The following is a 26,049-nucleotide window of genomic DNA, read 5'->3' on the forward strand; positions in this document are numbered from 1 at the left end:
GCATCCGGAGTTAGAGTGAGTGAACCCTAGGAAGAGAGAGGTATGGCCTGCTCTTGCACAACCTTAGAGTTTATGAGATTTATTTTTTTGCAATGAAAGTTGTCCCCTTACAGTTTGTGTTTCAGGTGGCAAAGCAGCGCCTTGCCATGAATCTGTTAGCATCCTCGTGAGCATGTTTTGTTCCAGGAAACCTTCGACTTGTGATTGGGAGAGAGAACTCCCAGCAAGTCCATTCATCATATGACTAGAGTAAGTGAAAGGTAATTCTTTTTAAAATGTGAGTTATGGAGCTTTGTAACGTGCCATTTATCTCTGTCTCCTGCGGAAAGGAAGAACGCCAGGGCAAGTTTATGACTTAAACGCAGCGTGCTCTGTTGTCTTTGGGGCTCCACTTCCCACCCCTGTTCTAGCACACAGCACTGCTCTAACGTGAGGAATTTTGATGAAAACGTTGATTAAGCACCTAGAGTTGCTTGTTACCAAATGCGGAGTAGATGTCTGAACATATACCTGGTAAGCAAGCTGCTTAATTATTAGGCTTCTGTGTCTATTTAAACACATCTTGGTTTAATGTTTCATATCTAATATATGTGAGGAATATTTTCTTAGAAGAAAGCTAAACAGCTTTGGAAATTGGAAACCTTCTAGAACTCTTAACCAGGCAGGAAAGTTCAGAAGAAGGGTAAAAGGGATCAATGCAGTCAACCATAAATTTGCAAAGCCTCACTAAAAATGAAAGAAAGGGTTTACACATTTCTCTTCCCTCCCATAGAAATGGTATTGACATGTAGCCACGAACCTTGGCAGAATGGAACAAAATGGCACTATCTGCATTCACATGAAATGGATAACACAAAATATTTACGTTCCAGTTTTAGGAAGTCAATATAAACCAGAGAGAGAAAACCCATTGTCTCCAGACTTCCTTTTTAAAAAATTTGCAGTAGCTGTTGCACAGACAAGTGACAATACTGTCCTAATACATTCAAGGCTAAACCCCTAACGGCATTCACACTTGTCAGGCTCAAGCCAATTATTTATTCACATTTATTCAGCTCCTGCTTCTCCATCTCGCCCACATCTTACTTGTATTTCTAGTGCCTGGCACTGGTCTGCATTTAACGTGTAGCAAGTGGGTGAATGGTGCACGTCCATGTGGAAGATACTGGTAGTAGTAGGGTGCTTGGCACAGTCCCAGGCACATAGTAGGCACCACCAAATATGATGAAGTGTGAATGAAAACACGGACGTGACCTTCAGAAGGTCATGGTCTAAACTCCCGTAAGTGAGGAGCACTTGGTCCTGTCTACTTCCTCGGAGACAGAAATGAGTCAGGGCTTGGGGGAGGCACAAGGGAGTGCAGAACCATGAGAGGGGGTTTCTAGTTCTTCATTTGCTATTGCTTTCCTCTTCAGTCCACCACACAACATAAGGGGGCTGGCCCTCTGCCAGGGCCACCACTCTTCCTGGCTGCGGAGGGAGACCCTGACAGTCCCATGGGGACAAGGGACTCTCTGCCTGAGGTTTCTGCACGTCACTCCACTTGTCTGTATTCCAACTTAACTTTATCAGACGCTTTGAATAAAATTACACCCTCCCTCTTCCATTATGGTGAACACTTAAAGTTACATTCACACGAAATTACATTTACACAAACTTCTATTAAAAGCCAAATTCCAGGCCTAAGCTATTGGGCCAAATTCCATTAAAAAAGAGGATATTAAGTAAATTAGTTGAGCTGATTAAAAACAACTTCATCAAAAAAGAACATTGGTGCCAACAACATTGAGTCGAATTATTGATTTTTTTTTTTTTACAGCAGCTGGTAGGTTAGCAGAGAAGAAAAGTGATTCTCCTTCCCTTCCTCTGCACACCCCCCCCCGTTCACTTTGGGGGTAAGAAGGGGAACTACTGCCTTATTGCTGGGGATCCGGGAAAGGGATGTGACAGAGTAAGGTGGGAGGGCGTGAAGGTAGAGAATGGGGCCTAGGTGAGGGAGAGGAAGGGAAAGGAGGAGTGGAGACTAGTGGCCAGAGGGATCAGAGGTCAGACGCCCCGAAGGAGGGCGCTGTCCTTGCGAAAGACTGGCTACCTCTTCCCTCACCTGGTCGGCGGGACCCCAGCCACAGCGGCGAGCCAGGCGGCCGCTGGAAGCGCGCACAAGGCCGCTCCCGCTTTTGGCCGCCAGAGGGCGCGGCCGGAGCCGGCGCGGCGGAGCGAAGGAGGGAGGAGGGGAGCCGGCGAAGAAGGGTCAGCCGCGGCGGCACGGGCGGCAGCGGCGCAGCTCCGCTCCCCGCGCGTCTCCCGTCCCCGCGCCCAGGCAGGGCGCGCAGTCCCTGTCGCCGGGATGCGGCTGCTTGCCTGTCGCGGCCGCCGCCTCGCGCTCCCAGCACTGCTCTCGCTCCTCACCTGTTCCCTGGGTAAGTAGCGGGCGGCCCGGGCACGCACGGGAGAGGCGTGGGCTTCCTGGGCGCAGCCCCCCGCGCCCGAGCGCCGAGGGAGGCGCCGGGCGGCCCACCCTGCCCCGCGGGCGCCCGCGTCCCGCCGTCCCGTCCCCGCCGCGCCGGCACAGCGCCCTCTCGCGGCGCCCTGGCGGGACCCGGCTACCCGGGACCCCGGGGCGCGCCGTGCCGCCCCTTTCGGCACGCCGGGTCTCCGCCGCCGCCCGGGCCGCCTCGCGCTTTCCCGCCTCCTTCCCGCCTCCTCCCGCCGGGAGCGGGCCGCCGGCCGAGCGGCGAGGGCGCGGCGCCCACCCCCACAGGAAGCGCCGAGTAAATGTGCAACTGCGAGAAACTTTGAAAGGAGGGAAGCGGCGGCGCGGGCCCGCCCCTCTGCCTTCCGCCCGGGTTCCGCCGACCCCGCGCGCCCTGCGCTGCGGGCAGAGGCTGGAGGCGAGCGGGCTCCGCGGCCGGCCGCCCGCCCCGCTCCGGCCCGCGCCTCCCCGCCCTGGCCGCCCTGCCCGCGGGCGAGACGCGGCGCCCCACGTGTCCGCGCGCCGCTCGGGGCTCCCTGCGGAGTCCCACGTCCAAGCCCTGGCCCCAAGGCGAAGACGCCAACTTGGCACCGGCCCCTTCTACGGATTCCTTGCCCAGGAAGGGAGGAGCGGGGTGCCCGGCCGGGCCTCGGTGTGTGCGGTCGTGGCGTGGAGAGGCCGCGGGAAGCCTTCCCAGATCTTGGGTTTTTTGGGGGGGGGCGCGGAATTAAAGAACACTCCTGGAAACAATGCTCGTCGGGTCTGCTGCTGCCATGATACCCCTTCCTTTTTTCTTCCAATCATAAACTGATGTGATAAAAGTTTTAAAAAAATCATTATAATTGACTTTCATGGTGAGATTTGTTCAAGTTTGGAAGCTTGGGCGAAAAATTATTCCCTTTTCGGTGTTCTCAGGGTTGTTGTCTTCTGACCCAGACTTTTGCCTGTTAAGAGGCAGTAATTTCAGATTTTTAGAAATGGCAGAATGGTGCCACTTAGGAAAAGACGTAGCGTCATTGGACTTTGCTGTTTTGGTAGCCCACCGGAATCGTTACAGACCGTCTTCCTTGAGATTTAAACTCTCCGAATAAGGACCTTATTTGCGTACCCCTGGCTTTTCTATAGGTGCTCAGGAGGTGGGAAAATCGAGTGAGATTAACTGGTAATTAATTGTTCACTCGCGTGGTTAAGTAAGCAACAATGTAATTAAAAATGTTCGGGCACCTTCGGCAGAGACGACTGTAATTGACGGTGGGGAGCAACTGAACTTGGCGAGATCTGCTTTAGTGTAAGAAGGAATGTATTGCCAGAGGCAGCCCTGGGAGACGAGGAGGCTGGAGAGGTGGGAAATTGGCTAGGTGACTCCCGGCTGCATCAGTTGCCTTGCTGTCTGCAAGTTTTGCACTGTACCAAATGGGGTGGGTGGTAGCTGAAACTGGCATTCTATTTATAGCACTGCGTTTTATAATGCTGTACTGGGGATATAGTGTTTGTCGTATATTCAATATATGTGCTGAAATGCACATTTGTATTGTTATGTGTATCTATTTTTTACTGCACTTAAGGGGATATTTGCACTGTCCAAACTTGGTAATACGTTAAAGGACATTCAGAATCAACTAAAATGTCAACACGTTTTTAGAGATGTCTATTAGCATTGTGAAGTTGTGGGATAAGCACAATAAATAAGCCATAAAACCTATTAAAAAGTCCCTTTGAAACATTTGGCTTTGTGAACTGGCTTTCACGGATTGGTGCAGACAAGAAGCTGTTTTCTTCCAGGTCTGAAGTAAATCATGAGTTCATTTTGTTGAGCTCTGCTTTGATGGTATGGGGGAGCACCAAGATGTAAAAAGATGTGATACCCGCTCTTTATATATCTTGAAATCGAGATTCCTGGAATCTTGCTGAAACAGAATATGATAGGAGTTCTGAGGCATGTGAACAATCCTGATAGTTTAAAAATACCTTAAATACTCTCTTATGAGGTTGGCCTGACTGTATGTAGTTTAGTTTTCCTACAAACTGTAGCATATTCGAGTTTTTAAGAAAAATCAATATAGAAAATTTATTTTAACCCCATATGATTATACAGACAAATTCACTGTAACTTCAATTCTAAAGTCTGGTGCCAGTTCTAGAATCAGATTTGTTCATGCCTCTAGGTCAGCCACTGTGTGGCTTCTCGTGGCTTTGAGCCTCAGTTTTGTCATATCAAATGGGAGGCATAGACTAGATAAAATACTAGAACTTTGCCATCTCTTACAGTTTTAATATCCTCATTCTATTGTAGCAGAGACTGCTCTCTGCCTACCCAATTACCCTTAGTTCCTTTTCCTGACTGAAAACCTTAGATAATCAAGAGTGTTATAAATGGAATTGTGTCCCCCAGATTCATATGTTGAAGCCTTAATGCCATGTGACTGTATTTGGAGATGGGGCCTTTAAGGCAGTAATTAGGGTTAATAAGGTCATAAGAGTGAGGCCTTGACCCAGTGGGACTGGTGTCCTTACAAAAGAGGAGGAGACACCAGGGATGCATGCAAACAGAAAAGGCCATGTGAGGACACGGTGAGAAGATAGCCATCTATAAGCCAAGGAGAGAGATCTCAGCAGAAACCAACCCTGCTGGCACCTTGATCTTGGACCTTCAGCCTCCAGAACTGTGGGAAATCAATTTCTGTTGCTTAAGCCATCCAGTTGAATGGTTTCTCTTATGGCAGCCCTAGCCCCCTAATAAAACAGGAGGTGAGGGGAAGGGTGGAGGAATGGTGATGGTGGTGGCAGTGTGTCCAGTGATAAAACATTTCTCAGTGGCTGTTGCAAATAGGTAGCCAGTGAGCTATTTATAAAGCTTTTTGGGTGGGTCTCTTGGTAAATCTTATTTTTTTTATTTTATTATTTTTTTAAATTTTTTGTTTATTGCAGTAACATTGGTTTATAACATTGTATAAATTTCAGGTGTACATCATTATACTTCTATTTCTGCATAGATTACATCATGTTCACCACCCAAATACTAATTACAACCCATCACCACACACATGTGCTGAATTATCCCTTTCGCCCTCCTCCCTCCCCCCTTCCCCTCTGGTAACCACCAATCCAATCTCTGTCTCTATGTGTTTGTTTATTGTTGTTATTATCTACTGTTTAATGAAAGAAATCATACGGTATTTGACCTTCTCCCTCTGACTTATTTCACTTTGCATAATACCCTCAGTGTCCATCCATGTTGTCACAAATGGCTGGATTTCATCGTTTCTTATGGCTGAGTAGTATTCCATTGTGTATATATACCACATCTTCTTTATCCATTCGTCCCTTGATGGGCATTTAGGTTGCTTCCAAGTCTTGGCTATTGTGAATAACGCTGTAATGAACACAGGGGTGCGTGTATCTTTACGCATTGGTGTTTTCAAGTTCTTTGGATAAATACCCAGCAGTGGAATAGCTGGATCATATGGTAGTTCTATCCTTGATTTTTTGAGGAATCTCCATACTGTTTTCCATAGTGGCTGCTCCAGTTTGCACTCCTACCAGCAGTGTATGAGAGTTCCCTTCTCTCCACATCCTCTCCAACACATGTTGTTTCCTGTCTTGTTAATTATAGCCATTCTGACAGGCGTGAGATGATATCTCATTGTAGTTTTGATTTGCATTTCCCTGATAGTTAATGATTTTGAACATGTTTTCATGTGTCTGTTGGCTATCTGTATATCTTCTTTGGAGAAATGTCTGTTCAGGTCTTTTACCCATTTTTTAATTGGGTTGTTAGTTTTTTTGTTGTTGAGATGCATGAGTTCTTTATATATTTTGGAGATTAAGCCCTTATCAGATGTATGGTTTGCAAATATCTTCTCCCAATTGTTAGGTTGTCTTTTCGTTTTGTTGATGGTTTCCTTTGCTGTGCAGAAGCTTTTTAGTTTGATGTAGTCCCATTTGTTTATTTTTTCTATTGTTTCTCTTGCCCGGTCAGACATGGTGCTTGAAAATATGTTGCTAAGACCAATGTCGAAGAGCGTACTGCCTATGTTTTCTTCTAGAAGTTTCATAGTTTCAGGTCTTACATTCAAGTCTTTAATCCATTTGGAGTTAATTTTTGTGTATGGTGTAAGGTAAGGGTCTACTTTCATTTTTTTGCATGTGGCTATCCAGTTTTCCCAACACCATTTGTTGAAGAGACTTTCTTTTCCCCATTGTATGTTCTTGGCTCCTTTGTCAAAGATTAGCTGTCCATAGATGTGTGGGTTTATTTCTGGGCTTTCTATTCTATTCCATTGATCTGTGTGTCTGTTTTTGTGGCAGTACCATGCTGTTTTGGTTACTATAGCTTTGTAGTATATTTTGAAATCAGGGAGTATGATACCTCCACTTAGTTCTTTTTTCTCAGGATTCCTTTAGCTATTCGGGGTCTTTTGTTTTTCTGTATAAATTTTAGGATTCTTTGTTCTATTTCTGTGAAAAATGTTGTTGGAACTTTGATAGGGATTGCATTGAATCTGTAGATTGCTTTAGGAAGTATGGACATCTTAACTATGTTAATTCTTCCAATCCAAGAACACGGAATATCTTTCCATTTCTTTATGTCTTCTTCAATTTCTTTCAGCAATGTTTTATAGTTTTTGGTGTACAGATCTTTCACCTCTTTGGTTAAGTTTATTCCTAGGTATTTTATTCTTTTTGTTGCAATTGTAAATGGGATGGTATTCTTAATTTCTTTTTCTGCTACTTCATTGTTAGTGTATAGAAATGCAACTGAGTTTTGTATGTTGATTTTGTATCCTGCAACTTTACCGTATTCATTTATTACTTCTAAAAGTTTTCTGGTGGATTCTTTAGGGTTTTCTATATATAAAATCATGTCATCTGCAAATAGTGACAGTTTCACTTCTTCTTTTCCAATTTGGATCCCTTTTATTTCTTTTTCTTGCCTGATTGCTCTGGCTAGGACTTCCACTACTGTGTTAAATAGGAGTGGTGACAGTGGGCATCCTTGTCTGGTTCCTGTTCTTAGAGGGATAGCTTTCAGTTTTTCACCATTGAGGATGATATTAGCTGTGGGTTTGTCATATATGGCCTTTATTATGGTGAGGTACTTTCCTTCTATACCCATTTTATTCAGGGTTTTTATCATAAATGGATGCTGTATCTTGTCAAATGCTTTCTCTGCATCTATTGAGATGATCATGTGATTTTTATTCTTCATTTTATTAATGTGGTGTATTACGTTGATTGATTTGCGAATGTTGAACCATCCCTGCATAGCTGGAATAAATCCCACTTGATCATGGTGTATAATCTTTTTAACGTATTGTTGTATGCGATTTGCTAGTATTTTGTTGAGGATGTTTGCATCGATGTTCATCAGTGATATTCGCCTGTCATTTTCTTTTTTTCTTGTTGTCCTTGTCTGGTTTTGGTATCAGGGTAATGTTGGCTTCGTAGAATGAGTTAGGGAGCTTCCCTACCTCCTCAATTTTCTGGAAGAGTTTGAGAAGGATAGGTATTAAGTCTTCTTTGAATGTTTGGTAGAATTCACCAGGGAAGCCGTCTGGTCCTGGACTTTTATTTTTGGGGAGGTTTTTGATTACTGTTTTGATCTCCTCACTGGTGATTGGTCTATTCAAATTCTCTACTTCTTCATGTTCCAGTTTTGGAAGGTTGTATGATTCTAAGAATTTATCCATTTCTTCCAGATTGTCGAATTGGTTGGCATATAGCTTTTCATAGTATTCTCTTATAATCTTTTGTATTTCTGAGGTGTCTGTTGTAATTTCTCCTCTTTCATTTCTGATTTTACTTATTTGTGCCTTCACTCTTTTTTTCTTGGTGAGTCTAGCTAAAGGTTTGTCAATTTTGTTTATCTTTTCAAAGAACCAGCTCTTGGTTTTATTAATTTTTTTCTATTGTTTTTTTAGTCTCTATTTCATTTATTTCTGCTCTGATTTTTATTATTTCCCTTCTTCTACTGATTTTGGGCTTTGTTTGTTCTTCTTTTTCCAGTTCCTTTAGGTGCATTGTTAGATTGTTTATTTGAGATTTTTCTTGTTTGCTGAGATAGGCCTGTATTGCTATAAACTTCCCTCTTAGAACCACTTTTGCTGTATCCCATAAATTTTGGCATGTCGTATTTTCATTTTCATTTGTCTCCAGGTATTTTTTGATTTCTTCGTTGACCCAGTCGTTGTTCAGTAGCATTTTGTTTAATCGCCACGTATTTGTGGCTTTTCTGATTTTCTTGCTATAGTTGATTTCTAGTTTCATACTGTTGTGGTCAGAAAAGATGCTTGGTATTATTTCAGTCTTCTTAAATTTATGGAGACTTGTTTTGTGGCCTAATATGTGATCAATCCTGGAGAATGTTCCATGTGCATTTGAAAAGAACGTGTATTCTTCGGTTTTTGGATGGAATGCTCTGTATATATGTACTAGGTCCATCTGTTCTAGTGTGTCATTTAAGGCCAATGTTTCCTTATTGATCTTCTGTTTGGATGATCTATCTGTTGGTGTAAGTGGAGTGTTAAAGTCCCCTACTATTATTGTGTTAGTCTATTTCTGTTTTTATGTCTGTTAGTAATTGCTTTATATATTTAGGTGCACCTACATTGGGTGTTTAGATATTTAAGTGTTATATCCTCTTGTTGGATTGTTCCCTTGATCATTATGTAATGCTCTTCTTTGTTTCTTTTTACAGTGTTTGTTTTAAAGTCTATTTTGTCTGATACGAGTACTGCTACCCTAGCTTTCTTTTCATTGCCATTTGCGTGGAGTATCTTTTTCCATCCCTTCACTTTCAGTTTGTGAGTGTCTTTAGGTCTGAAGTGTGTCTCTTGTATGCAGCATATATATGGGTCTTGTTTTTTTATCCAGTCAGCCACCCTGTGCCTTTTAATTGGAGCATTTAGTCCATTGATGTTTAAAGTAGCTATTGATAATTGTGTATTTACTGCCATTTCTTAACTTTTTTTTTTTCTCAGTGTTTTAGTAGTCCTTCTCTGTTCCTTTCTCCTTCTATACAGAATTGATGGTGTCTTTAGTTTGACCTCTGTCTGAAAGCTCTACTCTTTAATTCCCCTCCTCCCTCCTTTATGTTGTTGATATCATATCTAATCTCTTTTTTGTGCATTTGTATCCATTACCCTCTTATCATGGAAATAGATAATTTTTCCTATTTGTGGTCTTCTCTTTTCCCCTTAAATCAGTCCCTTTAACATTTCTTGTAGCACTGGTTTCTTGGTGACAAACTCCTTTAATTTTTGCTTGTCTGGGAAATTTTTGATCTCTCCTTCCATTTTGAATGTTAACCTTGCTGGGTAGAGTATTCTTGGCTGTAAGTTTTTTCCTTTTAGCACTATAAATATATCATGCCACTCTCTTCTAGCCTGTAAGGTTTCCGCTGAGAAGTCAGCTGATAGCCTTATGGGGTTTCCTTTGTATGTAACTTGACTTTCTCTTGTGGCTTTTAGGATTCTCTCTTTATCTTTAATTCTGGACATTTTGATTATCATGTGTCTTGGTGTGGGCCTCTTTGGGTTTATCTTGTTTGGGGCTCTCTGTGCTTCCTGTTCCTGGATGTCTGTTTCCTTCCTTAGGTTAGGGAACTTTTCATCTATTATTTCTTGAAATAGATTCTCTGCCCCTTTGTCTCACTCTTCTCCTTCCAGGATACCTTTAACACGGATGTTAGTGCGCTTGATGTTGTCCCAGAGGTCCCTTATACTGTCCTCACTCTTTTTAATTCTTTTCTCTTTTACCTGTTCACCTTGGGTAATTTCTTCTAGTCTTTCGTCCAGCTCACAGATCCGTTCTTCTGTATCCTCTACTCTGCTTTTGAGTCCCTCTAGTGAGTTTTTCATTTCCAGTATTGTATTCTTCATTTCTGATTGGTTCTTTTTTATATCTTCCATTTCTTTGTTGACATTCTCACTGAGTTCATCTATTCTCCCCAGATCAGTGAGCATCCTTAACACTCTTTGTTTGAACTCTCTGTCAGGTAGGTTGCTCATTTCTGTTTCACTTAGTTCCTTTTCTGGAGTTTTGTCCTCTTCCCTTACTTGGAATGTATTCCTTTGCCTCCTCATTTTCCCTCTTTCCCTGTGCTTGTGTCTACATATTAGGTAGGTCAGCTACGTCTCTTGCTCTTGGATAGGTGACCTTATATAAGTGATGCCTTAAGAGGCCTTCAGTTTGCTTTCCTCAGTTCTCAATGTTCCAGGGGTGACCCCTATGTGGGCTACGTGTGTCCTTCTGTTGTGGCCTGTTTGCTCTCCCTGTAGGCGCCCAGGGAGGCCGAGTTATGCTCCTGGCCAGCTGTTGTAATGCTCAGCTGCTTGTAGTTGTTGTGGGCCCTTTAGTCTCTTTATCAGGTGGTTGGAGCCCCAGCACAGTTGGCTGCAAGTTCTAATACCACATTTGTGTTGCAGTATTTCTTGTAAGTGAGTAGGCTCCCAGCATGGCAGGTTGTTAGGCTCAGGGGCTTACAATTGCTATAATTGTCCAGCCTTTAGGTTTCTTGTCAGCTCTCTGAGGATTGCAGCTGGGTGGGGCTGGCCTCAGGCACGGGAGCAACCAATTGTTTCAGGCTTTGGAAGGTGGGGCAAACCCCCTATGTGGGTCTTTGAGAAGCACAAGTCTTCTGCAGCTGACAAGCCCTGCCACTCACACGTCCACACACACAGTCAACACAGTCCTGCCCCGTGTGCACACCCCAACCTCCTTAAGTGGACCCAGTCTCCCCACGGTGGGAGCCCCACACACTCCACCACCGCCCCACACTCTCCACCCGTTCCTTGTGCACGCCCTGCCCCACTGAAGTGGGCTCAGTTGCCAGGCTGCAGAGAATCCAGTCACCAAGCTATGCAGGCCCACAAGTTGCTTGAGGGCTTGTTGTTGGGTGGGGCCAGTCTCTAGGGTGGGCTGCCTGCTCTGGCTGAGCTGGATTAAATCGGTGCTCTAGTGGGTGGGGCAGACCCTGGCCTAGCAGGCCCCAGGGAGAACTCCAATGGCGTCTGTGTCAGCATGCCCACACCAGGCCACAACAATGGCCGCCGCCAATGTCCCAGTCCCTGGAGAGGTCTCACCTCTCACTGAGATGCACTCAGGGCCTATCAGGTGAGTCTCTTTTCACCAAAGCACTGTGCACCTTTCTTTCTAGTGATTTTAGGTTGCTTTCTGAAATGGGTGAGTTTGTGTGTGGGCCCTTTAAGAGCTGGTTTTAATTTCTTTGTGAACCAGCTTTTCTGGGGGTACTCCCCAATGTTTTAGTAGCAGGCAAAGTCAGATGTTATGCCACTCGTCTCGATTGTGCTGGGTCCACAGAATGCCCACAGCGGGGGCTCTCCCCAGCTCAGGGTGCCGCTCCTCCAGCGAGGCTGTGTACCTTTGGGCTGCTCCCGGGCGGCCGTGAAGCTGGTGGCTTGTGAAGGCGGCATTTTTCCTCTCCAGAAGGGAGTTTCTGCCTCTTCCACCTCAGTTAGGATCGTCCTTTGCTGCGGGAGTTCCTCTTATCCAGTTTCCAGTTCTGTCTAAGGGGTGCTTTTTCCATGAGTAGTTGTAAATTGGCTGTGTCTGCGGGAGGAGGTGAGTTCAGAGTCTACCTACGCCGCCATCTTGACTTCTCTTGGTAAATCTTATTAAAGCTGGCTGACCCAGCTGGGATGCAGGCCTTTTCTGCCGTTGTCCCATGCTCCCCCCTAATACTATTATGTGAATCTGATGGCTGGAGCCATAGCGGCCATCTTGTGACCATGAGTTGACCTTGAAGATGGAAGCCAGTAGTAAGGATGGGAGAGCAGAAAGGCTAGCGCCACTTGGGTACTAGATGGATGTGGAGCACCATGTTAGCCCTGGATCCACTATTTCCAGACTTGTGTTGCATGAGATACAAAATGCTTATTTGAACCAATGGTAAAATAATAGATATTAACTTTTATCTTTCTTATCCTTGTTTCTACTCTGTATGAGTCAAGATTGTATTTGTTAGTACCTGCCAAAATTAGAGATAATTTTTGCTTCTGAGGCAGGTCTTGCTTAGCTTCTTTTCATTGAAGTGAGTCAGACATTTTAGGACACCAAGAGTTAGGCCTGACTCCAAGTTGTTTTGTGTTTTTTTATTTTTGCTTGTTAAACCCTCCTTTTATTACTTAAGTGGTACTCAGCTGTTATTGGCATAGATTTTAACCATCTGCATGGATTCTTTGTCATCCAGGTAGTCCAGGACCCCCAAGTTGGAGTGGACTCCTTGGTCATAGACTTGACCCAAGGGAGTTTGCTTGTAGCCAGTAGTCAAGCTCTTTGGGAGGGGGGAAGTGCATCTGTTTCAGATGGGGTGGGGGTGGGGAGGAGATGTCCCAACCCTTTTGTTGACTTCCTCTGAGGGAGCCGTTGTGGGCCCCATACTTGAGCCAGTCCTAATAACTGACCTCCTTTGGGGCACTAAGGGTCAGGTTTTTTGCATTTCATTAGAAACATTATAAAGCAAGCATAATTTCTAGGCACAAGGGGGTTGCTTATGGGAAGTTTGCAAATGTTATATGTTTTTCCTCCTTGTAGCATTATGTGTAATCCATCTTTGGTGTTGCATAGATTCTTGCTTAAGAATAATATATGGGAATGTAATTCCATCGTTCCCAATATAAAGGAAAAATTATGGTTGAGTGTCAGGAGTTCATCATACCTATTATTGATTGAGAATCACCTTTAATACCATATTTCAGAGTTATAGTCACTAAGCTACTCCCAAAGAAACCCAATTCAGTGTAGGTGCTGATTTGAACTACTAGGAAATGTTAACAATTTAAAAATAGTATTAAAAGGGAAAACTGTACTCAGAGTTCTTTCATTTATTCAAAAAGTGTTGAGTATCTGCTCTCTGTCAAGCACTGAGGATATTGCAGGAGGAAGGCAGATCTGGTCCATCTCTACCCTCGTGTAGCTTGCAGTGTTGAAGGGAAGGTGGCATTAAACCAGAACTACACCAGAAACTAATTGCACTGTGCTCAGTGCTGTGAGAACTCGGTGCAGGGAGAGGTGTGGCTTCAGCCTGGAGTCTGGAGCGGTGGTTCTCAACAGGGGGCCATCTTGCTCCCCGGGGAGCATTTGTTGATGTCTAGAGACATTTTGGTTGTCACGGGGTGGTTTGGCGGGGAGTGCTACTGGCATCTAGAGTTAGGGGTGCGGCTGAACATCCTACAACGTATAGGACAACCCTCCCCATCCCTGAATCAGTTATGTGGTCCAGAGTGTCAATATAGTGCTGGGTTGAGCCACCTTGGAGTAGGGGCTCAAGGCAGGCTTCCTGGAGGAAGGGACATCAGTGCTCAGACCTGAAGGGGAAGCAGAAATCAGTTAAGCAGAGGGAGGAAGGGAGCATCCTCAGGGATGTGGGGGTGGGAGGACGGGAGGAAGGCAGAGGACCCGGGGACTTGGTGCTAGAGGAATGGAGTGGAGAAAGGACCAGATTGGAGAGACTGAGAGAGGGACTGAACTTTGTCCATAGAGCAGTTGGAAGCTGTTGAAGGCTGTAGTAGGAGAGTGGCGTGACTTGACTTCCATTTTAAGAAGCTCACTCTGGTTGTCCTGTAGAACAGGGAGACCAGTGAGGAGGCTGCTAGAGTCAACCTCCAGAGAGATGATTAAGAATCTCTAGGATGCAGTGGTTGATTGGTACAGTGGGCTGAGAGAAAGGGAGGTCAAGGATGAGTCATCGGTTTCTGTGCTGAGCTGTGGGCAGATAGTGGTGCTGGTTACTGATACAGGCACTAGTGGAGAAGGATTAGATTTAAACAAAACATTTTTATTGTGGTTAAATATATATAACATAAAATTTATCATTTTAACCATTTTTAAGTGTATAAATCTGTAGCATTAAGTACCGAGACATTTTTCTAAAATTTAATTTTAGGAGGAGGTGAGGATGATGAGTTAAGTTTGGACAGGTTGACTTTGGGGTGCATGGGAGATGTTTGGGTACCATGTCAGGTGGGCAGTTAGATCTGCGGGTCTGGAGCTCAGAGGAGAGAGATTGGGGGGCAACTTGAGTAGATATTTTTTTCTTTTTTCAGAGAGAGCCTTGATTGACAAGATAAATTCATTTAAGCTTTTACTCAAAATGTGTGTGTACCAAAGATTTGGTCGGAGTTGGGGAAGAAAACAGTCTTTATTTGTATGGTGTAAAGCTGCAGATTTAGACAAAAAAAAAAAGAGTAAAAATATCATCAAATAAGATTTGAATGTATCTCAAGTATAGCAATGTCGTTTTCTCCTAGGAGTATGACTTATTTTTACTCCTAAAAGAATATTTTATGATCTGAAAAGGTGATGTGTTTCAGTTTACATCATTGCTTCCCGTGAGAAGCTCAAGGCTCTTCACACGTCTTGTTGAATTTATCTTCTCCAGCTCCTTGAGGGTGGAGGCGCAGGAGCTTCTTCCTTGTTTATGAGATGAATGAAGTCAAGAAGGTAAATGGCCAAGGCTTGTGGTGAAAATAGCTCTGTTCATTTGCCTTGAGTGCCTGTCTGGCTGTCCAGCCTAGCGTGTGTAGACTTTAGCACACAGGGGAATACCTCAGTGTCTTCAAGAGGCCCGTTTGTTAAAATGCAGATTCCTGGGTTCCAGCTCCAGATTTTTCTGATTCAAAAAAATGGGACACGAGGCCTGTGGATCTGCATTTTTAACCAGGCCCCAGGTGAGTTGTATGTGCGTGATGGTGTGGGAACCCTGCCTGGGCCACCCTAGGCCCAGGTATAAGCTGGAATTGTGGCCGGATGATTTTCATGCACGTCTGTAGAATGTGAAGATGATTGCTGGTTGCTGTGTCTTTAAAATGAAATAAGGAGCTGTTTTGGAGAGAGCAATGTGTGGAACTGAGGCCTCATACTCAGCAGTCAGGTGTTTTGTCTACTTGGGAAAGGAACCAGAAACCCCAGAATTCAAACTAAGAAGTCTTTCTCTGGTTCCAGCACTGTTTGGCAGATTTTCAAATGCTACTGGAGGGACTGTCGTGTGTGCAGCATGAGTCTCAAAAACTAGAGCCATGGGTTGTGAGGACAGAGGTTTTTGGACAATAGATAAGTAAGTTCCTAAAGGTGTTAGAATGTCTCTGATCGTGGATGCCATGGATTCAATGGTACTGACAGGGGTGCTTTTAAAACCCACCCTTTGTATTACAAAAATAAGATACCCAAAAGTTAGGCATAAATGGTATTTTAAAAAGTTAGCCTGACAGTTAATAATACTCAATTCAATCATACTCTTGCAACATAAGGGACTTGTACAAAGGGCTGATTCCCTGTGTTTGAGTATTTGCTCTTCTGGACCTCTTCAGTGTGTTCTGGAGTAGGTGTGTGAGCCTTACCTGTGACGCAGCCTATAGAACATGCTTATGAGGATGGTGTTTTGAATCTCTCCCCAACGCTCTGTTTGAGTTAGAATTTTCTTGTTTTCATATCCTGAGTGAGATTTGTGTTTTCATACGATTTGTTTCAATGAGATGTGAATCGAAGAAGCAAATGATCTTTTTCTTCCTGAAATATATGGTTATTTCCTATTTCTTTTTCTTTCCCATTTACTGCCCTTCCTTATAAGTATGTTTACCTTCTGGCACATAGAATATATTGGTTCTGGCAAACTTTGTTGTCAAGTGAAGAAAAATCTGTATTCCAGACTCCATTTTCCCACTGAGTTCTGTGATAAAGCAGGAGATGTGTTTCAGATGGGGCAAGAACAAGTTTGGGTAGGTAGTGGGCTCAGAAGAGCACGAATGTAGTGTCCGTGTGCTTACTGCCATAGTTGTGTGGGAGGCCAGCTCTGTTCTCTCATTACTTCTTTCAACTGGCTGAGTCATTGTGAGTGTTGTAGAACCCATGGAAACAGGCAAAGGCGTTCCCTGACCTTAGGGTTGTCCATTTAGGACAACATTTGTTCGTTTCTGGGTCAGGGAACCACACCACTTGTCTGTCAGTTGTCATACGGTGGCAGCTGTGTGTGGCTGTGATGCTGAAAACGACGCCACCAGAATTTCAAATACCAGCAGGTCACCCAGGGTGGACAGGTTTCAGCAGAGCTTCCAGACTAAGACAGACTAGGAAGAGGGACCTGGCTGCCCCCTTCCGAAAAAATTGGCTACGAAAACCCTGAGAGTAGCAGCGGAGCACTGTCTGATACAGTGGAAGGTGAGAGGATGGTGCAAGCAGACTGGGCAGGGCTCTGCTCTGCTGTATGCAGGGTAGCTAGGAGTTGGAATTGACTTGATGGCGCTAACAACAGCCCGCCCCACACACTACCTCTAGAGACCTGTCTAAGGCACACATTTCAACATGGCACTCACCTTGTTAAATACCTCAGAAAGCTTTTCACAGCACTCAGAATAAAACCAGACTCCCTAACATTAACCCCTTTCGTGATATGGCCCCGGCCATCTCCAGCCTCATCTCCAGCCCCAGCCACCCCCCTCCCCTCAGGCGTCCATGCCCCTGGCACACTGGACTGAATTTACTGTGCTTTGTGGGCAGAAGCCTGTTTCCAGGCCTCCTTGCTTTTGTACTTGAAGCCTCTGCTGCCTGGAATTGACTTCTTCAAGCACTGTGTTGAGCTTGCTCCAAGCAGCACTTCCCTCTCTGGAAGCCCCCCTGTCCCTCTGCTGCCCTGCCTGGGTGAGATGTCCTCTCTCTGCACCTTCAGGTGCTCCCTTAGCAACTGATTGCCGTGAGAGCGACTGCCATCGGGGCGCACTGCTATGCTTGGTTGACTGTGGGTAAGCTCCTTGAGAGCTGCTTATTCATCTTCTTCCCAGCTCCTGGCATGATGCACGGCACATGATATACATGTACACGTGACTTTCTGCTGAACAAATGAAAATATAAATTAATACTCATAATGACAATAGCTGCTAACACCCAAAGCACTTATCACGTGCCAGGCGGTGTTCTAGGCACGTTACCCATGCTACACCGTTTGATCCTCAGCCACTGCCTGGGCTGGTTCTGTCCTCAGCCCATGTGGAGTGACAGGTCCCTCACCCTGTATTTGAGCAGTGGTGCCCCACAGTGGATGGAGCTGCTACCCACCGTGTCCACAACTCCAGGACAGTGGATTTGTCTGAGGAGGACGAAGGGAAGGCAGGTTCTGCCCCCTGTCCCCGGGCTGGGTGCGTTTGTTTCTCTTCCTGTGGCTGCCATGGATTATCTTCAAAGCAGGTTATTGGAAACAAGTAAATTGGCTGTCGGCTGTGCATCCTGGAGCTTAAGGCCCCCTCTGGAGGACAGAATTAAACCTGGAAAGCTCCAAGGAGCAGAGCCACTCGGGGCGGAGCTGTGCTGGGTGAACCATTTTGTAAGTAGGTCACAGGAAAGAAAGTGAAGCCACAAAGGCTCCCTCCCACAGTGTGTCAGAAGGAAAAGTGGTGCAGTGCCAGGGTGAGACCCTGAGCCGTGCGGGGGGTGGGGTGTGGGGGTCCAGCTGCAAGCTTCCAGGGGTGTGCTGTGAGCTTGGTCCTGGATGGCGGGGTCAGGGGCACGAGGTTTTCTTCTCTGCTTCCTGGCTCGTGTGTAGGGCACACGATCACCTAAACCCTGCCCAGACTGGCAGTGATCACTTTCGCCACCAGCAGCATTATAGCAACTGTCTGCTTAGCTGTTAATGTATGCTGAGCCCCCACTAAACGCTTTGTGCATTATCTCACCTAATCCTGCAGCACCGCTCTGAGGTGGGGTTATTGAGTGTCATGGTGGTTTTTGTCTTTTTTTGTATTTAATTTGATTTCTATGATAGATGTTAGTGGGAGGGTTTTGGAGGACGAAAAAACAGAGTTAGTAGTTAGGAGGTACAATTGTCTTTCCTGCATGGGCGTGGGGTCCCTTGCTCCCTCACAGAAATGAGAAAAGGTAGTTGATTAGTGTTGCAATTAATTCCTCTCCAGTTTCCTTGCACTCTAGGGCTTAGGCTAGCCTATAAATCTTAGTCCTGGGTTAGTAGTAAAATCTTGATTTATCTCTCAGGATAGGTGTGCTAACACATTAGTTGGCTTGAATTATTTAAAGTTATCATGAAAAAGGTCTTATTTCTATTGCTGCCCTGATTTGCACTTTAAATATAGTTCCCTGTAGCAATTCACAGGAATTCATGTTGAAAATAGAAAAGGGAAAATTACTTTTAAACAGCAGTTTGGCATATAAGAGCATGATTTACCTTGGAGTATTTCTCTAACTGCACATTAAGGCCAAGCTTTCAAGAATATTTTTTTCCCCACTGAATCTGGAAATTAGTATGAAGCCAAACAGCAAACATTGAGCCTCAGGTGGCTGCTCCCTTTGGAGGGGTGGGGGCGTTTTCCCTTCCTCCTCCCTTCTTCCCACTCTCTCTTCCCCCAGGCTTATGGTGTTAAACTTCTACTGTGTGCTCTTGTGAGGGTTGTTGAAGGTGACAGGTAATTTCTTACCTTATTTGCTAATTTTCTCACTTTTCCTCTCTATTTGCACCATTGCTTCATTTCCTCGAACTGTAAAAGCTGGGATTTCATTGGTAGGAATTCTGTAAATGATTCATTATTTTAAGATTGGATTTGTTAGTAGTATAGCATATTCTCTGCCTTCAAAATGCGTCTGGTTACTTGATTTCGTTTTATTTCGATTATGGAAATATAAAGATAAAACCGAGTATATATTTTTTAATATTCGTCTAAGGGGGATTATCTTGCCATGTGATTTGCTCTTATGCCTGAAAGTAACTCTGATGCATTTTTTATGTTATTGCTTTAAATATTATATAATTTATTTCTATCATGGGAAAAAGTTGTTCTTAATTTCCCAGCAGAGTGATGGGGAGAAATGACAGCTTTTTTTTTTTTGAAGATATTTTAACTCTAGTCCTGTGTGTTTTGGAGGGAACTAAAATCTAGTTTACCCTTACCTCAATTAAGCCTTGTCTGAGTAAAGATATGCTGTCTTGATTATGACCAGCAGGATTTGTAGGATTCACTTGATTTTATTTATTTTTTATTGCAGTAACAGTGGTTTATAACATTAGGTAAATTTCAGGTGTACATGATTGTATTTCGATTTTTGTATAGATTACATCATGTTCACCACGCAAAGACTAGTTATAGTCCATTACCACACATGTGTGCCTAATCATCCCTTTCTCCCTCCTCCCTCCTCCCTCCTCCCTTCCCCTCTGGTAACCACCAATCCAATCTCTGTGTCTATGTGATTGTTGTTGTTTTTATCTTCTACTGAAACTCGCAAAAAGTTGGCCATTGATGATTAAGTAGCTAGGGACTAAAGACTAAAGTTTTTTTCCTTTTTGCAATTACTGGCTATAGCTTTTAGCTGTTTACCTGCCCATTGTTCACTGTGCTGTTTAGGCAATATACTATCTTGACTCCCACTAGATTCCTATAGATAACATCTCCTTGAAGCCTGGGTCACCATGGTAATGGGTGTTTGAGCTGTTTTTCAGGAATTAGAATCCCTTGTCCGCTTCAGGCCGGTTGGGACCACCCACTCATCAACTGGGCCCTCGAAGATGTCCGATAAGTGACCTTTTGACGTCAAGAGGCTAAAACCTCCACCCTCGGGTCATGCCAACACCGCCATTTCATGAACATGTGTCCCATGAAGAGGCATGAAGCCTGACTATGCTTGCGCAGATCATCAATTACCTTACCTCTCCTCACCTCCAATCATCTATCTCCACATTTCAGACCACCTTGCCTCCTTCACTTTGCCTCCTTCCAGATAGATATCCCTGAGTCCCTATTTTTGGGAACACGTATTTGAGAGACATTCTCCCGTTTCCTCACGTGGCTGCCTTGTGATTAAACCCTCTCTCTCTGCAATCTTGTCGTCTCAGTGATTGGCTTTCTGGGTGGCGGGCAAAACGAACCTGGTTCGGTAACACTACTTATGAGTGAGATCATACAGTGTTTGACTTTCTCTCTCTGACTTATTTTGCTTAGCATAATACCCTTAAGGTCCATCCATGTTGTCACAAATGGCTGGATTTCATCGTTTGTTATGGCAAAGTAGTATTCCATTGTGTTTATATACCACATCTTTATCCATTTGTCCTTTGATGGACACCTAGGTTGCTTGCAAGTCTTGGCTATTGTGCATAACGCTGCAATGAACACAGGGGTGCATGTATTTTTACGCGTTTGTGTTTTCATGTTCTTTGGATAAATACCCAGCAGTGGAATAGCTGGATTGTATGGTAGTTCTATTCTTAATTTTTGAGAAATCTCCATACTGTTTTCTGTAGTGGCTGCACCAGTTTGCACTCCCACCAGCAGTGTATGAGAGTTCTCTTCTCTCCACATCCTCTCCAACACTTGTTGCTTCCTGGCTTGTTAATTATAGCCATTCTGACCGGCGTGAGGTGATATCTCATTATAGTTTTGATTTGCATTTCCCTGATAGCTAATGATGTTGAACATCTTTCCATGTGCCTGTTGGTCATCTGTGTATCTTGGGAGAAATGTCTGTTCAGATCATTTGCCCATTTTTTAATTGGGTTGTTAGTTTTTTTGTTATGGAGATATATGAGTTCTTTATATATTTTGGATATTAACCCCTTATCAGATATATGGTTTGCAAATATCTTCTCCCAGTTGTTAGATTATCTTTTCATTTTGTTGATGGTTTCCTTTGCTGTGCAGAAGCTTTTTAGTTTGATCTAGTCCCATTTGTTTTTTTTGTCTATTGTTTCCCTTGCTGGGTCAGACTTGGTACTTGAAAATATGCTGCTAAGACCGATGTTGAAGAGCATACTGCCTATGTTTTCTTCTAGAAGTTTCGTGGTTTCAGGTCTTACATTCAAGTCTTTAATCCATTTGGAGTTAATTTTTGTGTATGGTGTAAGATAATGGTCTACTTTCATTCTTTTGCATGTGGCTGTCCAGTTTTCCCAGCACCATTGATTTAATGGCAACATCTTCCTTCTAGGTAATTCTTCCTTTAAACAGCAATTTGTCAAATAATATTAGCTGCTTTTTTATGAAAGTTGATACATTAGTAATTTTCAGAACTGATACCAAATAAAGACGCTTTTTCTTCAGTGTGGAATCTGCATTCTCAATGGCCGGGGGCTTTTGTGCTGTTGTTCTCTTCTTTTCCACATAGCCATCTGGCCTTGCACAAAAGTGAGCTAAGACTAAATGCTGGGTATTAGATGATGAGTCACTGAACGTGGGAAATTGAGGTTATTTTTCTTGATAGAAGGGGAAATTCTAACCCAGAGGGCTTTGACTGTCCGTATTTGGAATTAGGAATTGATGGGATTGGTGGCGATGGAGTTTGGAATCAAAGTTATTGTTAGATTGACCACAGTTTTTATATCCTGCAAGTTGTTCTATTTTCCGGAATTCTGTAGAGTAATGTTAACATGTTGTGACTTACCTGTATGATGTTTATTAATTTATTTTTGATATCTTCTTGAGGGGTTTAAATGTGCATACTAGCTTGGAGGTAAATAAAATAAAACAAAACCAAAAAATTAAGTACAGTCATGCATTGCTTAACAACGGGATACATTCTGAGAAATGTGTCCTTAGGATATTTGGTTGTTCTGATGTGCGAACATCATAGAATGTACTTACGCAAACCTAGATGGTACAGCTTACCACACACCTAGGCTGTATGATACTAATCTTATGGGACCACTTAGCATAATACCCTTAAGTATATGTGGTCCGTTGTTGACCAAAATGTCGTTATTCGGGGCATGACTACCCAGAAGCAGAATTTAAATGGTGTTTGGTGTTAAATCTCTTCTTTCTTTTTAGAACTTAATGAATGATTTGAGCTTTGCATTTGCTTTGGTGCGTGTGTGTGTGTGTGTGTGTGTGTGTGTAAAAGTGAGAAAGTAGATCAGATCCTAGTGAAAATAAGTTGGGGGAGGCACTAAACTCCTTCATCTACTAGGTTGATGCTGCTTAGAGTAGAGAGTAGACAGCCCTTACGTGATGTGATCCCAGAGCCATCGTGAGGACTTGCATTCATTCATTCATTCATTCATTCATTTATTTGATAAATATTTGTTGACATTCTTTTGTGTGCTGGGTGTGGTCTAGGGTCAGGGGCAAACAGTAAATAAAACCACATTCTTGCCTTCATGGAGCTTACAGTAAACTAATACATAAGACAACCAATAAACAAGTAAATATATATTACGTCAATGGTGGTAAGTGCTCTGGAGAAAAATAAAGCAGAGTGAGGGGGTGGGGAGTGAGTGGAGTTGGGGATTTACTGTTTATGTGAGGTGGTCTCAGGGAGGCCTCATGTAATACCTGTCGTTATCTCAGTTCCACACACAGAGGTTCATTTGCCTTACGTTTCAATTTCACCCTGCTTTCTGAAATGTCCTTCTGAAATGGAAATGATTAAACCATGTTAGTATTTGCTTCTTAGTGTGAATATGTTTTCAATTATTTCCTCTGAGCAAATGTTAATGGAGAGAGAATTTGAGGCAGTGGATGTCTTTGAATCAGAGGTATCCGAATGGGCGCGGTTGTCTGCTGCTTCTGAGTAGGTCTTCTCTGTTACCCAGGGAGCCCTACCACCGGTGCTCCTCGTGCTACATTATTGCTCTGTGGACTTGCCTGTGCACTGTTCGGTACATTGTCGCTCTGTGGCATTGCCCATTTTCTCCTGGGAATGCTAATTGGAGAAAACAAAGTATGAAACACTTTCCTTTTACCTCTTCAGGAGAAATGCACTGTAAAATTAAGTATTATCTTTTGTCTGGTTAACCTTCCTGACTTTGGTTTATCATTTTGCTTTGTATTTTCAGAGGGTTACTGTCATATTATTATTATTATTATTATTATTAATGTAGAGCCTAGATGTGTCTCTAGGGATATCTTTGTCTATTTTTGGGCTCCCACTCAAAACATTAAATCATTCTAAATGGGGAATGATTTTAATTCCTCTCCCCCTCCTGGCTCCCTGGCTCTGGCGTGGTTTTGTTAACTCTCTCCTGCGTGCTGGTAGCAGTATCTGCACCACATTTCCAACCTCGAAGCCCCTGAGACCCGAAAGCTTGCTCTGGATTTAGCTCCGTTGCCCACCAGGCTCTGGTGGTGATTGTGACAGTGGGAATTTGTCCTTCTTCCCTCTGGATTCTCAGGAATTCCCCTTTGCTCAAGAAGGCACCCGAATCAAGGTTTCTAAGAAGTTATATTCTGTGTGCATCTACTTTGTGGTTTTTATCTGTAGACAGGAGTGGTATACACAGACTGATTTCTGTGGCTTGGTAGCCTAGGCATGTCAGCTTAGCGCTGATGAATAATTTTAGGTCCGGAGATGAAGGCGGCCACTGGTACTAGTTTGCAGCAGTGCAGCTGTTTTTAGAAATGAGCAAAATATGTCTTGTTAAAGTATCAAGCAACAGTATTTAAGCAAAACTGTTGAATGTGAGAATGAATCTTAATTGCTAATTTTAATGTGAAAATATTTCCTTTTTTTCCAGCTTTTGCTTCTGAAGATATGAAGAAAGAGGTCAAGCAGTCCAAGGTACTAATTCTAACGATCGAGTCTATTCTTCCTGTCTGAGATTCATTTGCATTTTCTTTAATGGGAGCTGTAATGTTTTATCTTTCAATAGTTATCAAATTACTTTTTTTTTAATGAATTAATGAAATGTTGGTCGTCATAGATTTTGCATCCCTAGCACAACCTACAAATAAGCTTGCTTAAAAAAATATCCTTTAATAGTTAAAGCAGATCTACTAGGTTTCAAATTTCATTTTAAGAAAAAAGATGGGGCTGGCCCGGTGGCTTAGCGGTTAAGTGCGCGCGCTCCGCTGCTGGCGGCCCGGGTTCGGATCCCGGGCGTGCACCGACGCACCGCTTCTCCGGCCATGCTGAGGCCGCGTCCCACATACAGCAACTAGAGGGATGTGCAGCTATGACATACAACTATCTGCTGGGGCTTTGGGGGAAAAAAATAAATAAAAAAAAAAATCTTAAAAAAAAAAAAAAAGAAAAAAGGTGTTTTAGTATAGAGTTAGACATTTCAGAAGTCTTGCTTGAATACCATGATTTTCTCCACTCTTACCATATCTTAATCTTGGGCTTAATTTTCTCAGTCTGTGAAGGAATGATATGCTATGTCTCCAGGGTTGCAAGAGCTGGAGTATCCCTCACCTTGAAGGTGGCACTGTGTGTGAGTGGGTGTGCTACGGACTGGCTGAGAGACCCCAGAGGTGACTGCCAGGCTCCTTGTGCAGTCAGAACCAGAAACTGAGTCCCGGGTTTCTCTCGATGGAGAGGGGACAGCACGTATTCAGACCTCAGAGTTGCCTCTTTTTCATCGTTGGTTGCGTTCAAGAACCTCATCTAAATTTTACCATTTGAGCTTTGCACTAGATCAGTTTAGCATCTGAGAAAGAAACAATATTTTTAAAATATGAGATGTTTTTGTCATGTAAATTAAGGCTCAGTTGACTCTATTTTTACCTCACAATTAGTGTAAAAGCATTTTTTAACAGAATGTTTCTTTTATCAACAGAGTATTATCTGTTCTAACTATACTATGGGATTTCTACACAGGGGAAATGATAATAATAATTCCTTATGGTTTGAGATCCTTTATGGGTAATGAAGCATTTTCAGACATTTCATTTAATTTGATCTTCTCAACGATCCTGTTACTGCTAAGCAGAGCAGATATTCCCATGATTAGCAAAGAAAGTTTACCCTCAGAGAAGTTAAATGATTTGACCGAGGTCACGTGACTATTAAAAGGTGAAGTCAGAATCCAAATTTTCTAAATCCTTGAATTTTTCACACTGTAGTTTTATATTACACAGCCACATGCATCATAACATGTGTGTGTTTAGCAATAATGGGGCTCATTTTTCATGAATTTGAGTGCTACCTAAAGGTTATTAAGAGGGAATTAAAATTTTGTGTAATGAATTTAGAAATTATAGCATATACTTTCAAATACAAGTTTTAACTAATCTTTTCAGTTGAGGAACTATATGTATTCTTTGCTTTAAATACATACATAAATATAAATAAAGATAAGATGAGTCCTATATCTTAGTGTCATTTTTCGTGCAAAATGTCATTAACTCCATCTGTGCTTAGGCCACAAAGCCAAAAAAGCTCTTAATCCCATGAGGAGAAGCAGTGATAAAATACCTGCTATGGACCATACCTGCGACTGGGAGATAGAACAGAATCCATTTGTCCAAGGTCGTCCCAAGTCTGTAGATGAACCCAGAGATAGGAGTTAAGGCTCTTAACAAAACCACGCTAATTTGGGATTATCATTGGTTTATCACTCTCAGCAGAAATGATCAGGATCTGCCCTGTCATTACGGCTTAGAAGCAGCCACCTCCCGCCCGCCTTACCTCACTGCTTGCTGTAGTCAGGCGCCCAGGCAGGGCTCTCTTTAGAATACAGGCCAGCCCTTCTTAGGGCTGGGGGCCTTTCCCAAATGATGTTCAGATTCACTGGTTGGCATCAGATTTGGCTTCACATCAAAATCCTGAGTGCTGCCAGCGCCCGACGTACTGCCTACAGCCGGACCTCCGGGCCCTGGCTCCTCTGCTGGGCTCCTGGTCCCGCA

General features: G+C 43.5%; 1 protein-coding gene across 5 annotated transcripts in view; it reads left to right on the forward strand.

The window, feature by feature from the left end:
• The first annotated feature begins 2,241 nt into the window (after positions 1-2,241).
• The window catches only part of B3GLCT (beta 3-glucosyltransferase), a 198,115-nt gene continuing 174,307 nt past the window's right edge, over positions 2,242-26,049 (forward strand). For 4 of the 5 annotated variants that reach the window (XR_009221164.1, XR_009221163.1, XM_058547957.1 and 1 more), the window contains exons 1-2: positions 2,242-2,420; positions 23,940-23,983. Coding sequence is in view for 3 of the 5 variants with exons in the window: in XM_058547957.1 (XP_058403940.1) it covers positions 2,348-2,420; positions 23,940-23,983 (117 nt within the window). In the remaining 2 variants the exon portion in view is untranslated. Of the gene's footprint in view, positions 2,421-11,443; positions 11,588-23,939; positions 23,984-26,049 lie in introns of those variants that run through there. The other variant, XM_058547959.1, reaches the window with a different exon arrangement.

This window comes from Diceros bicornis, chromosome 9 (genome assembly GCF_020826845.1).
Source record: "Diceros bicornis minor isolate mBicDic1 chromosome 9, mDicBic1.mat.cur, whole genome shotgun sequence".
Taxonomy (NCBI): Eukaryota; Metazoa; Chordata; class Mammalia; order Perissodactyla; family Rhinocerotidae; genus Diceros; species Diceros bicornis.